This window comes from Zeugodacus cucurbitae, chromosome 6 (genome assembly GCF_028554725.1).
Source record: "Zeugodacus cucurbitae isolate PBARC_wt_2022May chromosome 6, idZeuCucr1.2, whole genome shotgun sequence".
Classification (NCBI taxonomy): Eukaryota; Metazoa; Arthropoda; class Insecta; order Diptera; family Tephritidae; genus Zeugodacus; species Zeugodacus cucurbitae.
Window position 1 is genome coordinate 19396551 of NC_071671.1, and position 15539 is coordinate 19412089.

The 15539-nt window shown below is 39.6% G+C and overlaps 1 protein-coding gene across 1 annotated transcript in view; it reads right to left on the reverse strand.

Moving 5' to 3' along the window:
* Nucleotides 1-15539, reverse strand: part of LOC105214855 (uncharacterized) — a 219704-nt gene that overhangs the window by 86352 nt on the left and 117813 nt on the right. Inside the window, exon 4 of the mRNA XM_011188522.3 lies at nt 5927-7485. Within this exon, the coding sequence (XP_011186824.2) occupies nt 5927-7485 (1559 nt within the window). The remainder of the gene's footprint in view (nt 1-5926; nt 7486-15539) is intronic.

Consider the following 15539-nt stretch of genomic DNA (forward strand, 5'->3'; position numbering starts at 1 on the left):
GCCACACAAACAAGTTTTTCTGGTTAAATACCTTATATGAGATTTTTGTTATTTCTTTACGACAATTACAAGCAATTATTTTGCTGAATAGTCGTCATATAGTTAGTAGTGGGGCTGGAGTGTATACGCAAAAACTGTAGCACACTTCTAGGAATATATATATATATGAATATACATATATTATCACTTATTTGTCATCAATCTTTTACAATTCATTTATTGTCACTTCCAATTCGTTTTTTCACGAATTTAATTTGCACATGACAGACACTTCAGCGCTTTTTCTACTCAATGCTACCGTTGTTTATTGTAACTGTTATTTGCTTTATATTTATTTAATTTTTTCCGTCAAAAATATATTACTTTATTCAACTGTTTCTCCCTTTACACAATTGCTCACTGCAAATATACGCCAATAATAGCAAATAATATTGGAATTGCGCCCCAAAAATGCGCAGCTGAAAAAGTTCGAGTAAAAACAGCAACAAAAATACGTGGAAAGGGCAAAAACTAACTGACAACAGTTAAAACTATCTCCAATTATGCCACAAACGTTGCGTTGACTGCATATTTTTTGCACACACTGTCTGCTGAATATATATTGCAGCTGCAGCAAATGTTGGTATAAAGTCATTACAACTACAAAAAAGCTACAAACAAAAATCTGTGGAAAAAGCACCAAAGCGCTGTGGTGCCAACTGACCAATTGGCAAGAGGACACAAAGGTAAATAACGGTAAAACGTATGCTGGTTACCCGCACGCCCACCTGAGCTATTATTATAGCGAATTCATTCATATTTCGACAATTTGCCATGAGTTGCCAATTCGTTGAGCGCCGCCAACTTTTTCTGCCAAATTTTCGTGTGTTTTTTGTTAACCCTTGCATTGTTCGCATAGCTTTTTGTGCACACTGTAAACTTTTCACAACAAAAATTTTTTGTTGTTATTTGTTGTTGTTGTTTTTGTATTTATTATATACATTCGTTCAATGCATTCAACGCCGTTACCACACTGTAATATAACTGTAATTACATTTACGCTTGGCTTGGCTGCGCTGGAAAGTATGCAATATGCACGTTTCGTTTGTTGTTGCTCTAATGTATTTGTTATGATTTATTATTATTTTTGTTGTTTTAGTTATTTCTCTACATTCAATTCATTTATGTTTTGCTCTGTTTATTGCAGTTACCCGCTAGTTGTAACAATTACAACTCGTTCGTAATTTTTGTTGAGTTGTTGGTGAACTAACTGGAAATTTATTTGACAGTGATTTTCTCGGTTTTATAGTGCCTTTTTGTTATTGTTGTGCCATTGAGTTGTAGTAATGATTATTATTTTCGTAGTTGTGACTTGTTAACACTGGTTTTTGGTTTTTGTTGGGTGTTTGTGTTATGCGCAGTGCATAAACGCCGCTAAGTATGCAATGGAAATTTTAATTTGTGGAAATTTCAGATGGAAATTTAATTTTTCACGAATTTTTTTAATTCTTGATTAATTATTGAAAAAAAGCTTTTATAAAAATTAATTTTTTATAAATATTAGATTTCTGCGTACTGTCATAATCAAACTAAGTCGGCTTCTGAAGCTTAAAGCCCTCGAAACATTAAGGCTAAGCTTTTACATTTTTTCTGAAAAAAGCTCATCTGGGACACTGACAGTGAAAGGTTCTTGGAACCCGTTTTCGTACGAAGTATGTAGTGAGGAGGATGGGATCATGTGTAGAAGTTCACGCAAGTGAGGAAAGTTTTTGATTGTCATTCACTTGGGAGTGGCCAGAAACGATTCTTCTCCACATGGTTCAAGCAGCTCACGACTTCCGGTTTTAGACCAAGTATCCTCTGGGTAGCCAACAGACATCCGTTTGAAGGCGAGCTAAAGTGAGAAGGCGAAGCCCGCTTGTGCGGTTGTGCGTAGGGCTTGGGACCCACCACATAAAAACGAAGTATCAATGAAAAATCTACGAAAGCCTCGGATGAGACACCCCCCTTTTGATGACGACCCCTGCAAACTTTTTAAGGATAATGATATAAGGACATGCACCTGGAATGTCCGGACCCTTAATTGGGAAGGTGCCTCTGTCCAGCTGGTTGATGTCCTCATACGACTCAAGGCTGACATCACCGCCATCCAAGAAGTGCGATGGACGGGACAAGGACGGAAGAAGGTGGGTCCTTGTGACATCTACTACAGCGGCCATATAAAGGAGCGCAAATTTGGTGTTGGATTTGTGGTGGGAGAGAGACTCCGTCGCAGAGTCCTGGCATTCACCCCGGTGGATGAACGTCTTGCCACAATCCGCATCAAAGCGAGGTTCTTCAACATATCGCTGATTTGCGCCCACGCCCCAACGGAAGAGAAGGACGATGTGACCAAAGATGCTTTCTATGAGCGCCTAGAACGCACCTATGAGCGCTGCCCCCGCCACGATGTCAAAATCGTGCTTGGCGATTTTAACGCCAGGGTGGGTAAAGAAGGTGTCTTTGGCACAACAGTCGGAAAATTCTGCCTCCATGACGAAACATCGCCAAACGGCCTGAGGCTGATCGACTTCGCTGGGGCCCGAAATATGGTCGTCTGTGGTGCCAGGTTCCAGCATAAGAAAATATATCAAGCTACTTGGCTGTCTCCTGATCGAAACACGCGGAACCAAATCGATCACGTTGTGATAGACGGAAGACATGTCTCCTGTGTTTTAGACGTGCGTACGCTCCGAGGACCAAATATAGACTCGGACCATTATCTGGTCGCAGCGAAGATACGCACCCGCCTCTGTGCAGCAAAGAATGCCCGTCAACAAACACAAGGAAGCTTCGACGTCGAAAAGCTGCAATCGTAACAGACAGCCACGAAATACTCTACTCGACTTGCACTCCTGCTCTCTGAGAGCACTCAACAGCATCTCGGTATAAGGGAACTGTGGAACGACATCTCAAACTCACTGCGTACCGCTGCAGCCGAAACAATTGGTTTTCGGCAACGACAAAAAACAAGCTGGTACGATGAGGAGTGCCGTCTCGCAGCGGAGAGAAAACAGACTGCCTACCTCGCAACGTTGCAAACGACCACAACACGTGCGGGATGGGATAGATACCGAGAGCTGAAGAGGGAAGCGAGACGCATCTGCAGACAAAAAAAGAAAGAGGCCGAAATGCGTGAGTACGAAGAGCTTGAGAAGCTGGCAGACAGAGGGAATGCTCGAAAATTTTATGAAAAAATGAAGCGACTTAACGAAGGTTTCAAGACCGGAGCATCCTCATGTAGAGACCAAGGTGGTAATCTGGTAACCGATGTCCAGGGCATACTGGGATTATGGCAGTAAGAGTACAACACCAGGAGATGGCGAACCCGATCCCCCAATCGATGACGATGGAACAGATGTTCCATTACCCGACCATGAAGAAATCCGAATAGCAATTACCCGCTTGAAGAACATCAAAGCAGCGGGGGCCGATAGATTGCCGGCAGAACTATTCAAATACGGCGGCGAAGAACTGATAAGGTGCATGCATCAGCTTCTTTGCAGAATATGGTCGGAAGAAAGCATGCCTGACGATTGGAATCTCAGTGTGCTCTGCCCAATCCATAAAAAGGGAGATCCCACAATCTGCGCCAATTACCGTGGGATCAGCCTCCTAAATATCGCATACAAGGTTCTATCGAGCGTACTGTGTGAAAGACTAAAGCCCACCGTCAACGAACTGATTGGACCTTATCAGTGTGGCTTTAGACCTGGAAAATCGACAACTGACCAGATATTCACCATGCGCCAAATCTTGGAGAAGACCCGTGAAAAGAGGATCGACACACACCACCTTTTTGTCGATTTTAAAGCTGCTTTCGACAGCACGAAAAGGAGTTGCCTTTACGCCGCGATGTCTGAATTTGGTATCCCCGCAAAACTAATACGGCTGTGTAAATTGACGTTGAGCAACACCAAAAGCTCCGTCATGATTGGGAAGGACCTCTCCGAGTCGTTCGATACCGAACGAGGTTTCAGACAAGGTGACTCACTATCGTGCGACTTCTTTAACCTGATGCTGGAAAAAATTATAAGAGCTGCAGAGCTAAACCGAGAAGGTACAATCTTCTACAAGAGTGTACAGCTCCTGGCGTACGCCGATGATATTGATATCATCGGAAGCAACAACCGCGCCGTTTGTTCTGCTTTTTCCCGCATGGATAAGGAGGCGAAGCGAATGGGTCTGGAGGTGAATGAGGACAAGACGAAATATCTCCTGTCATCAAACAAACAGTCGGCGCATTCGCGTCTTGGCTCCCACGTCACTGTTGACAGTCATAACTTCGAGGTCGTAGATAATTTCGTATACCTGGGAACCAGCATCAACAACACGAACAATGTCAGCCTCGAAATCCAGCGCAGAATAACTCTTGCCAACAGGTGCTACTTTGGACTGAGTAGGCAATTGAACAGTAAAGTCCTCTCTCGACGAACCAAAATCAAGCTCTACAAGTCGCTTATCATTCCCGTCCTGCTTTACGGTGCAGAAGCTTGGACGATGTCAACATCAGATGAGACGACACTAGGAGTTTTCGAGAGGAAAATTTTGCGTAAGATTTATGGTCCTCAGAACATTGGCAACGGCGAATACCGCAGACGATGGAACGATGAGCTGTACGAGTTATACGACGACATTGACATAGTTCAGCGAATAAAAAGACAGCGGCTACGCTGGCTAGGTCATGTTGTCCGAATGGACGAAAACACTCCAGCCCTGAAAGTGTTCGATGCAGTACCCGCCGGAGGAAGCCGAGGAAGGGGAAGGCCTCCACTCCGTTGGAGGGTCCAGGTGGAGAGCGACCTGGTTACACTTGGGATCTCCAACTGGCGCCGAACAGCGAAGGGGAGAGAGAGGTGGCGCACTATCGTCGATTCGGCTATAACCGGCTAAACGGTTGCAACGTCAATCACATACATACATACATGCAGTGAGTATCCCTATTAGAAACTCTTTAGTCATATACAGTATAGAATAACATAGAAAACTACTAGAAACACGCGAGGTGAGCTTAATGCTTTAGATGTAACAAATAATATCAAACTAAGTAGGCTTCTGAAGCTTAAAGTCCTTGAAGCTTTAAGGCTAAGCTTTTGCATTTTTGACACTGACAGTGAAAGGTTCTTGGAACCCGTTTTCGTACGAAGTATGTAGTGAGTATCCCTATTAGAAACTCTTTAGTCATATACAGTATAGAATAACATAGAAAACTATCAGAAAAACGCGAGGTGAGCTTAAAGCTCTAGGTGGAACATTAAATAACAAACTAAGCCGGCTTCTAAAGCCTGAAGCCTTCCAAGCTTTAGGGCTGAGCTTTAACATTTGTTGGGAAAAAAGTTGACCTGGGGCACTCACAGTGCAAGGGTTCTGGAACCCGTTTTCACACATGGAGTAAATAATGGCTTCTGCTGAAGCCAACTGAGGTCATTCGAATGTCTTCAAAAAATCACTGCATCACTGTAATTGAACTACTCTCAAGTCTTTAAGGGCATTACTTTTTTAAAAGCGATAATGGAAAATAGAACTCCTTAAAAAAGCTGGGATTTAAGTTCCTAAAGACCTTAGACTTCCTTTTACTAGTAGAAACTAAACTTCCACTCCTTCCCTTAGAATATTATTAAAGATCAGTATACAATCGCACTGGATGGTTATCCGAAGTAGGTGTAACTGGAAAAGTCGAATATTTCTATTAATACAGTTTGTAATTTGGGAATCTTTGGAACTGATTACTCCATTCGATTCTTCCATTCTCATTTAAGGAATCGGAAGCGACTATTTAAAAGCAATTGCCAAATACCGATTATTGTTCAAATTCCTCTAAAGAACCCTCCTTATGTGAAAATTATTTTTAAAATACATTGTATGATACATCCGGGGTCGTTTAGCCAATTTATAAATCTAAACTCACCTGTCCATTTTTGTACCACGTGCTGGATGATATATCCAAGTCCACCTCGCACATCAGCCGTATCTCGGAATGCTGTTCCGCATAAACAACAGACATTTCCTCATCCTCATATGGATTAGGCAATACTGGACGTAATGGCAACATACGCGGCTCAATGGGCTCATCGTGTGAGTAATCCTCACTTTTATCATCCACAGTAGCTATAGCAGTAAGGTCGTGTTCACGATCGTTGCCGCTATCAAATTCCTCGACATCATCGATAATGATAATCGGTTCCTTCGGTTTACGTAGCACTTCGACGGGCACACTAACACTCACAGCAGAGCGTGCGCGCTTCGACTTGAGCGCCACATATTGAATGGGTTTAACGGCAGCTGAGGCGGTATGCTGTTCCGAGTTTGTTGCGTTGCGATAGATGGCGCTGCGTTGCGTTTCAGCAACGGGCGAGGAGAAACTAAAGTCCTCAAGTGAGGATGTGGTGAGCGCCGAAGCGGATGAAATTACTGCAGCTGACGTAGACACAGCGACATCGGTGGAGGCTGAAGAAGTGGCGTCATGCGTTCCCGCTTCAACTTGTGTTGTGGCGCTCGCTGTTGCAGCACCGGCGCTTTCGCTGCTGCTCTCACTAACGGACCGACGCGCCAAATGCACGCGTTCATCGTCCAGCACTTCTTCACTTATACTCTCTGCCGGCTCGTCGGCATCAAAATTGAACGCTGGCAACAATATTATGGCATCGGTGGAGCGTCGTAGGCGTCGCTTAATGACAGCGCTGGTCTCATGTGCCCAGCGTAGTTTCTGCGCACTCTCATGCGCTCGCCAAAACTCACCGCCAGCCGCCGCGCGGTGCCGCTTCACCTCCTTGTGTTGACTTTTGTGTGCGACGTGCACTTTTTGGTGCTCTTTCGGCTTTGACTGCAGTAACTTCGACCATTGCGCATGCGCCGCCTGCTTCTTATTATTATTGCTTCTCTCATGGCGCTCCGCTTGCTGGATGGCCGGAATTTCTAGCGCCGAGAGTTCTACACCTCTCCGCCGCGCAGGCGCTTCTTCTGTCGCTTCAAAACGCACGCGCCGCGTGGGCAATTGGGATGGCTGCTGTTGTTGTTGTTCTTCTTCTAGTTTTTGGTTATTATAATTGTAGTAATTTGATTTTGTTGCTTGACTGCTGAGCGCTGCGCCCGCAAGTGAGTGAGCAGTGTTTGAAGAGGAAAAAGTAGAGGCGTAGTATTGTGCGCCCACATGTGTCTTTGTGGCGGCTGCACAATTAAATTTGGCACATTTTTGTTTTGTTTGTTGTTGCTGTTGCTGTTCGTCGACAGCTAGCTGTGACGCGGACAGCTTATTGTCATCTATCGTATTCCACGCAACGTTTTCGCTGCTTGTCACGCGTTGTGCTGTTGATATGCTGTGACTTGTAGCCGCTGCCGACGCTGACGCAGACGCGCCGACAGTTTGACTGTCTCGTCGTGCGTCTGCGTCGCTGTAGCGCGGCTGCTGTTGTTGTAGGTGGAAATTCTGTGATTTGATGATGTTTTGCTGATTTGTAATGGCAATGCCTGTAAGTAGATGTAAGGAGAAAAGTAGAATTATGGACAAATAATAGTATGACATGGACAAATTTTATAGGTAAATATTTATAAAGATATAATTAAAAATATCAAAGAAATGGGTTTCTTTGTCGCCCTGTACTCGTTGCTCGGCGTTTATGTGTTAGAAGGATTTCTGGATGATTCACGTTCCGAAAGAGAATATTTATTAGTTTATAGTATCTTACATTAAGAAAACTGCAATTGACTTTCGAGGTATTCCTCCATCTTCAATCTGATATCTGAGACTGAATATTCCCGGCCTTAAAATAAGCTTAAAACCTGTTCTGGGCCAGATTTGAATAATATCTTCGTAAATTTTGGACTTAAATTACTTCGAATTTGCCGAAACCAGCCGCAGGAACATTTTCTCTTACTAGAAAGTATTAACCTTCCTCAGAGAATAAAATTTATGTAATTATCTAGAACTGATAGTCCACAACAGAAACACCGACTTTAGGTGGATGTAAGCTTGGATGATTGGTCTCGGTAGTGAATACAAAAATGATTCCTATCGGAATTTTCGGAAATTTAAATTTTACTATAAGGACAGAGAGGACATATTTAAAATAAAGACTCTTCTATTCTCATTAGTTTTTCATAATGGCGACAGTTATCTAAAACGTTTAATCTCAACCTCTCTGCCTTGTTATGCAAAGGTTAATTGTTTTATCAATATTGGAGACTATAAAGAGACTATGAAGAAGCAGTTTCCAAAAGAGGATCTACGGAGTAAGTCTAAAATAAAACAGAAAATACGTCTCAACGTGTGGCCAATCATTCATAATATAGATAATGGAAGAATATTAGTTAATGAGAGATCTCGTTAACGAAATTCCAGTCTCGAAAGATTTGAAAATTCATTAACGATCAATGAAAGACTACTTGAATGATAAAAAAGGAGTTGTCTTTAGGTATATAAACGTATCTGACAACCAATTGAATCCAGAATTACAAGAGTCAAAGACTCACATGGAAAAGATTACAAATCATTGTCTTAATACTAAAGAAAGCAAGGATTTAGATGCATCTACACTAGAACCCTTAAATGCCCACATATATTGACAAATTTCTGCAACTACCCAAAATCTAACCATTAAATTCCGAGCTCAACATATCTGCGAAGATTTATTGCTTTCTATGCCTTGCAAAAATCGATGGTAATGCAATAAATAATCACAAGAAAGCAACAAACGACTGCAGTTCCACTCAAGGGAGCAGCTACACCACCAGCTCAGAGGGCACGCAACTCTCAAAGCAGCTCACTTTTACAGCAACACTTACTATCATATAATATATACACAACACTAAATGCAGATGCACTTTGCAGTAGAGTTGCCAAGTGACACTCATATTTATATAAATATTTTAGATATAATTTTTCATGCATACATTTTGCTGTTGTTATTAGTATTGCAGTTGTCAGTGGCAAGGCCACTACATGTCTCTGATGAATATTAATTACCATTTGAAAGCTTGTCATGCTCGTATGTAAATACTATCAGTTGCAAAGCAAATACTACAGGCATGTGTAGAGACACACAAATAGACATGGAGTGCTTTACATATGCATACATATGACTTATATTTGTATGGAAGTATTGCATATAAGCTATGTGTAGCATCAACACTTTCCACTGGCATTTGCCACTGCCGAATTCATGCAAGTCTATCTAAATGTTGCTAATGTCATATGATGAAGCTACAAGTTGTTGTTGTTATTGTTGTCAATGCTGTGCATATAACACTTTTGTTATTGTTGTTGTTGTTATCACTACTTGCCGTGCTATTAGCTTTGGGATTTCACTGCAGTCTCGATACATTTCACACTATTATTATGGCATTAGTGGATTTTATTTTTATATTTTATGATTTATGGATTTTATACACTGTTATGCATGTAACAGCCGCTGCTATGCGATAATGCTTTTAGAGGGTGATTATGTGAGAGTTTGCAAATAGAAAGTACACAAAAAACTTAAATAAATAACTACTGCAATATTGTTATCTAACTATTGAAGTATGCGGAAGCTAAGTATAAAATATTGTTGATGAGTGTTGCCATCTTTTTAAAAATTGTAAAATAAGACTCTTATTAAAAAAAAAACAAGTATAAAATAATTGGTATCACAAAAAATAAGTTAACAGCTAAAAAATATTTGAGTTTTATTTTTTATAAAATGACATGGTAAATTTGTTGCAATTAAATGAATTGAGAAAAAATTAAGAACAAATCAAATAACTATAACTGTACGTATTAGTCAAAATAGTTTAATGCGGTCTACAATGGACAATAGTTTTGAAAAGGGTTGTCACTTATCTGAAATTATGCATTCTATCAAATTCATCAATTAAATTAAATATGAAATTAAATGAAAACTAAAAATTACCGAGAAATATTTTGGGAAGGGTTGCCATATTTAAAAAAATTAAAATAGTTTTTATTATAGCTTAGGAATCTCCAATATTTTTATTAACAAAAAATATAATTTATGTTGAAATTTCCATCGAAGAATTTTTTGGAATAAATAGTTGTCATCTTTTTTGAAAATTTTGATTGTATCAAAATAAATTTATTTAAAACAACTAAATTTTAAAGATTTTTTTATTATACAATTTTTTATTTTATACTATGGTGGCAACCCTTCCTTTCCTCACTCTTTAGGTTCCACTATCTAACCAGATTGCACTTAATAGCAATGCGTATGATTTTCATTTGGCTTACACAGCCATGCCATTTCAGTGGTTAACTGATATACGAGCTGTCTATGGCACACAACAAGTAAAAGCTGTCCAAACTAGCTATAATATCTACTAAACCATATATGCAGCGTCTGAGTGCTGTTTACACAACAAAATGTATACATCTCTCTGTTTGTATGAGTGTGTTTGTGCGTGTCATTGTGTTTATTTAGTATATCTATGCTGATTGTTGATAAGTGTTTACACAGTTGCCATTATTATTGCAATGGAAATCAGCATATGATCACGTGTGCGAACGCATGGCCTTCAACGCACTCACACATACACACACACAAATAAAGGCGCTTAGGCGCGCATTAAAATTCAATACTGGCCCATGTGTGAGTATCAAGTTATATAAAATATAAATGTGCGATTGCATATCTCATAGGAGTTAGCGCCTGCCGGTATGCAATATTTATTTCACCCCGACTTGAAATGAAAGGATTTATATCACTTTCAGTTGCATAACCATTAATTGCAGTGCATTTCACTGCACAATCGCAATTACATAGACAGTTTTGTAATAAATATTTTTATTTTTTAATATTGCCATTAGAGAGGATTTATAAAGACGATATTGTATTACAGACCTAATTATTATTCAAAATGAAATTTAGAATATGAACATTATAAGAAATGAAGTCAAAATAGTTATGAATAATATTTTTGGAAAATAATTGAATTTTGAGCAGTTATATTTTTTTACATTTTACTATTTCTATATTTATAGATGGAGGATGGGATCATGTGTAGAAGTTCACGTAAGTGAGGAAAGTTTTTGAGGAGGATGGGATCATGTGTAGAAGTTCACGTAAGTGAGGAAAGTTTTTGATTGTCATTCACTTGGGAGTGGCCAGAAACGATTCTTCTCCACATGGTTCAAGCAGCTGACGACTTCCGGTTTTAGACCAAGTATCCTCTGGGTAGCTAACAAACATCCGTTTGAAGGCGAGCTAAAGTGAGAAGGCGAACCCGCTCCTGCGGTTGTGCGTAGGGTTTGGGACCCACCACATAAAAACGAAGTACCAATGAAAAATCGAAAGCCTCGGATGAGACACCCCCCTTTTGATGACGACCCCTGCAAACGTTTTAAGGATACTGATTTAAGGGCATGCACCTGGAATGTCCGGACCCTTAATTGGGAAGGTGCCTCTGCCCAGCTGGTTGATGTCCTCATACGACTAAAGGCTGACATCACCGCCATCCAAGAAGTGCGATGGACGGGACAAGGACGGAAGAAGGTGGGTAATTGTGACAACTACTACAGCGGCCATATAAAGGAGTGCAAATTTGCCCGAAATATGGTCGTCTGCAGTAACAGATTCCAGCATAAGAAAATACACCAAGCTACTTGGCTGTCCCCTGATCGAAACACGCGTAACCAAATCGATCACGTTGTGATAGACGGAAGACATGTCTCCAGTGTTTTAAACGTGCGTACGCTCCGTCAACAAACACAAGGAAGGTTCGACGTCGAAAAGCTGCAATCGCAACAGATAGCCACGAAATACTCTACTCGACTTGCACTCCTGCTCTCTGAGAGCACTCATCAGCATCTCGGTATAAGAGAACTGTGGAACGGCATCTCAAACTCACTGAGTACCGCTGCAACCGAAACCATCGGCTTACGGAGAAGAAGCGACTTAACGAAGCATCCTCATGTAGAGACAAGATGGTATTCTGGTAACCGATGTCCAGGGCATACTGGGATTATGGAGGGAACACTTCTCCGACCTGCTGAATGGCAGTGAAATTACAACACCAGGAGATGGCGAACCCGATCCCCCAATCGATGACGATGGAATAGATATTCCATTACCAGACAATGAAGAAATTCGAAAGGCAATTACCCGCCTTAAGAACAACAAAGCGGCAGGGGCTGATAGATTACCCGTTGAGCTATTCAAATACGGCGGCGAAGAACTGATAAGTTGCATGCATCAGCTTCTTTGCAAAATATGGTCGGAAGAAAGCATGCCTGACGATTGGAATCTCAGTGTGCTCTGCCCAATCCATAAAAAGGGAGATCCCACCTCGCCTCCTAAATATCGCCTATAAGGTTCTATCGAGCGTACTGTGTGAAAGACTGAAAGACTTAAGCCCGCCGTCAACAAACTGATTGGACCTTATCAGTGTGGCTTTAGACTTGGAAAATCAACAACCGACCAGATATTCACCATGCGCCAAATCTTGGAAAATACCCGTGAAAATAGGATCGACACACTCCACCTATTTGTCGATTTTAAAACTGCTTTCGTCAGCACGAAAAGGAGCTGCCTTTATGCCGCGATGTCTGAATTTGGTATCCCCGCAAAACTAATACGGCTGTGTAAGTTGACGTTGAGCAACACCAAAAGCTCCATCATGATTGGGAAGGACCTCTCCGAGCCGTTCGATACCAAACGAGGTTTCAGACAAGGTGACTCACTATCGTGCGACTTCTTTAACTTGATGTTGGAAAAAATAATGCCAGCTGCAGAGCTAAATAGAGAAGGTACTGTTGACAGTCATAACTTCGAAGTCGTAGATAATTTCGTATACCTGAGAACCAGTATCAACAACACCAACAATGTCAGCCTCGAAATCCAGCGCAGAATCACTCTTGCCAACAGGTGCTACTTTGGACTGAGTAGGCAATTGAACAGTAAAGTCCTCTCTCGGCGAACCAAAATCAAACTCTACAAGTCGCTTATCATTCCCGTCCTGCTTTATGGTGCAGAAGCTTGGACGATGTCAACATCAGATGAGACGACACTAGGAGTTTTCGAGAGGAAAATTTTGCGCAAGATTTATGGTCCTTAGAACATTGGCAACGGCGAATACCGCAGACGATGGAACGATGAGTTGTACGAGTTATACGACGACATTGACATAGTTCAGCGAATAAAAAGACAGCGGCTACGCTGGCTAGGTCATGTTGTCCGAATGGACGAAAACACCCCAGCCCTGAAAGTGTTCGATGCAGTACCCGCCGGAGGAAGCCGAGGAAGGGGAAGGCCTCCACTCCGTTGGAGGGACCAGGTGGAGAGCGACCTGGTTACACTTATAATCTGCAACTGGCTCCGAACTGCGAAGGAAAGAGAAGAGTGGCGCGCTCTCATCGATTCAGCTATAACCGGCTAAACGCTTGAACGCCAATAACATACATACATGTCAAGAAACAGTTTACACATTGAAAATAAATATACTTTTTCACTTTCCGCAGCAAAATTTTTTACTTTTTACTTCAGTTCAACATATTTTTTGAATCAGGGATGGTTACTTACAGTATTTAAAGAGATGTGATGCAAAAAAAGCTGCGAAAGCAATGCAAAAACCAACCAAGAACAACAAAAAACAAAAATCATTCAATTTTGTTAGTGTCAAGAAAAACTGTACACACTTCTATTATTTTACTTGTTAAGCACGTGTTATACAGTTAACCATACTTCACCGTTACCTATTCTTCGCAAAGGCATTTACAATGAATTTGTCAATTAGTTGGTGATTAATTAATCTATAATTTGAAAACATGCTTAAAGCCTAAAGCTTTTTTTTCGACAACATTTTTAATTTTTTTTTATTATTTTCAAAAATTTAATTTCATTTTAATTAGTGACAAAATACTTTTTTTATTAACATAACAGAAAAGTGTCAAGTGAGAAAGTGTGTCAAGTGAAAAATAATTTCCAAAATAATGTTTCTAAAACCAAAACTAATATGCAAATTTCAAAAATTTTATTTCATTTAATTACAAAAATTAAATTAAATTATTGTTGATAAATTTATTATATATATTATATTTTTTTTTATTAAAATATTCAAGATTGATGATTTTGGGTAAATTAATTATTCTAAAATTTAAAAAATCTAAAGATTTTTTAACGAAATTAGAATAATTTATTTTTAAATGAAATTATGAAAACAATCAAATTTTTTTTAAATTTCAAATATATTCAAGAATAAAAATTTTGAGTGTACATAATTTTTTTTCATAAACATATTTCCATTTCATTTATTTCATAATTTTTTTTCTAAATTGAAATAAGTTAAATTTCTATTTTTAATAATAAAGTAAATGGTAACTCCTAGAATATATAGTTTATAAATTTTAGTGCTCAAGATTAATAATTTTATAAAAAAAAATGTTTTTTTAAAGTATTATATGAATAATTTTCATTAAAATGACAGTATTTTTCCATAAATAATTGTCTAGCCCCTTCTTTAAATCAGTCTCGAATTCCGTATAAATGAATCAAATACTCCCATCCATAAAAAACCTTGGCCAACAATACAGAACAGTATCCAAATCACCAAATTACTTCTGTAGTCAAAAACCAATCATTAATGTCGAAGCATTCAAATACTCAAGAACAAAACATAAATTCGACATTCGGCTGTCAATTGCGTGCTTTTGTGTAATAAATTAATTACCAACGTAAATGTAACGTATGTAAATGTGTTTATTATAATGTGTGCCCACACACCTGGCATGCTTTTAGGCGTCGGAGCGCAGTAGTAGTAATAAAGCTAAAGCAGTAAATGCAATGCCACATTAAATGCTCCCTTATGGATAATTTTGACATTTTGTGTTGTTGGCTGTTGTTATTGTTGCATTTGTTGTTATTATTGTTGCGTTTGTTTTTGTTTGGTTGTTGTTGTTATTGCTGTTGTTCGTGTATGGTGCTTTGAAATTCCCAAACGCAATTTAGCCCTAAAGCATAAATGAATTTAGCCAAAAGGCAAGCAATGAAATGAAATAAGCGAAGAGAAGTAAATGAGAGAAGAGAGATGAAAATGGCAATGCATGGCGCAGAAGAAGAAAGGCAATAAACGGCAAGTATGAATATGTGCTGCTCAAATGCAAGAAAGAGAGAAAGGGAAGTTTCGACAACACACAAAGCAGTATATGAGTATACATATGTACATATGTGTATATGTTTGTATGTATTGGAGCGAAGAACAACAATTGTGGCATAAATTATTCCACTCGGCATGATTAACACTCAATTATGCAACCGCTAGTATACATTAGTCGAAGTGTGCAGGTGCATATGTATTACTCAGCAACAACAACAAACAAGTTGCTACATAGCAAGCAGCAAGCAACGTGAATTAGCATAATAAATTTACAAACATTTAAAATCGATTAAAAGCCTTTTAGCATAAAAACACTCTAAGGATTTCACATGGCTGTGTGCGGTAGATGAATGGAATGCATTTTGAAAATTGTTTTTAGTTAGTGAAAATGAAGACACACATCAGATTATGGCTTTTCATTAACAATTTAATGTGCCTAG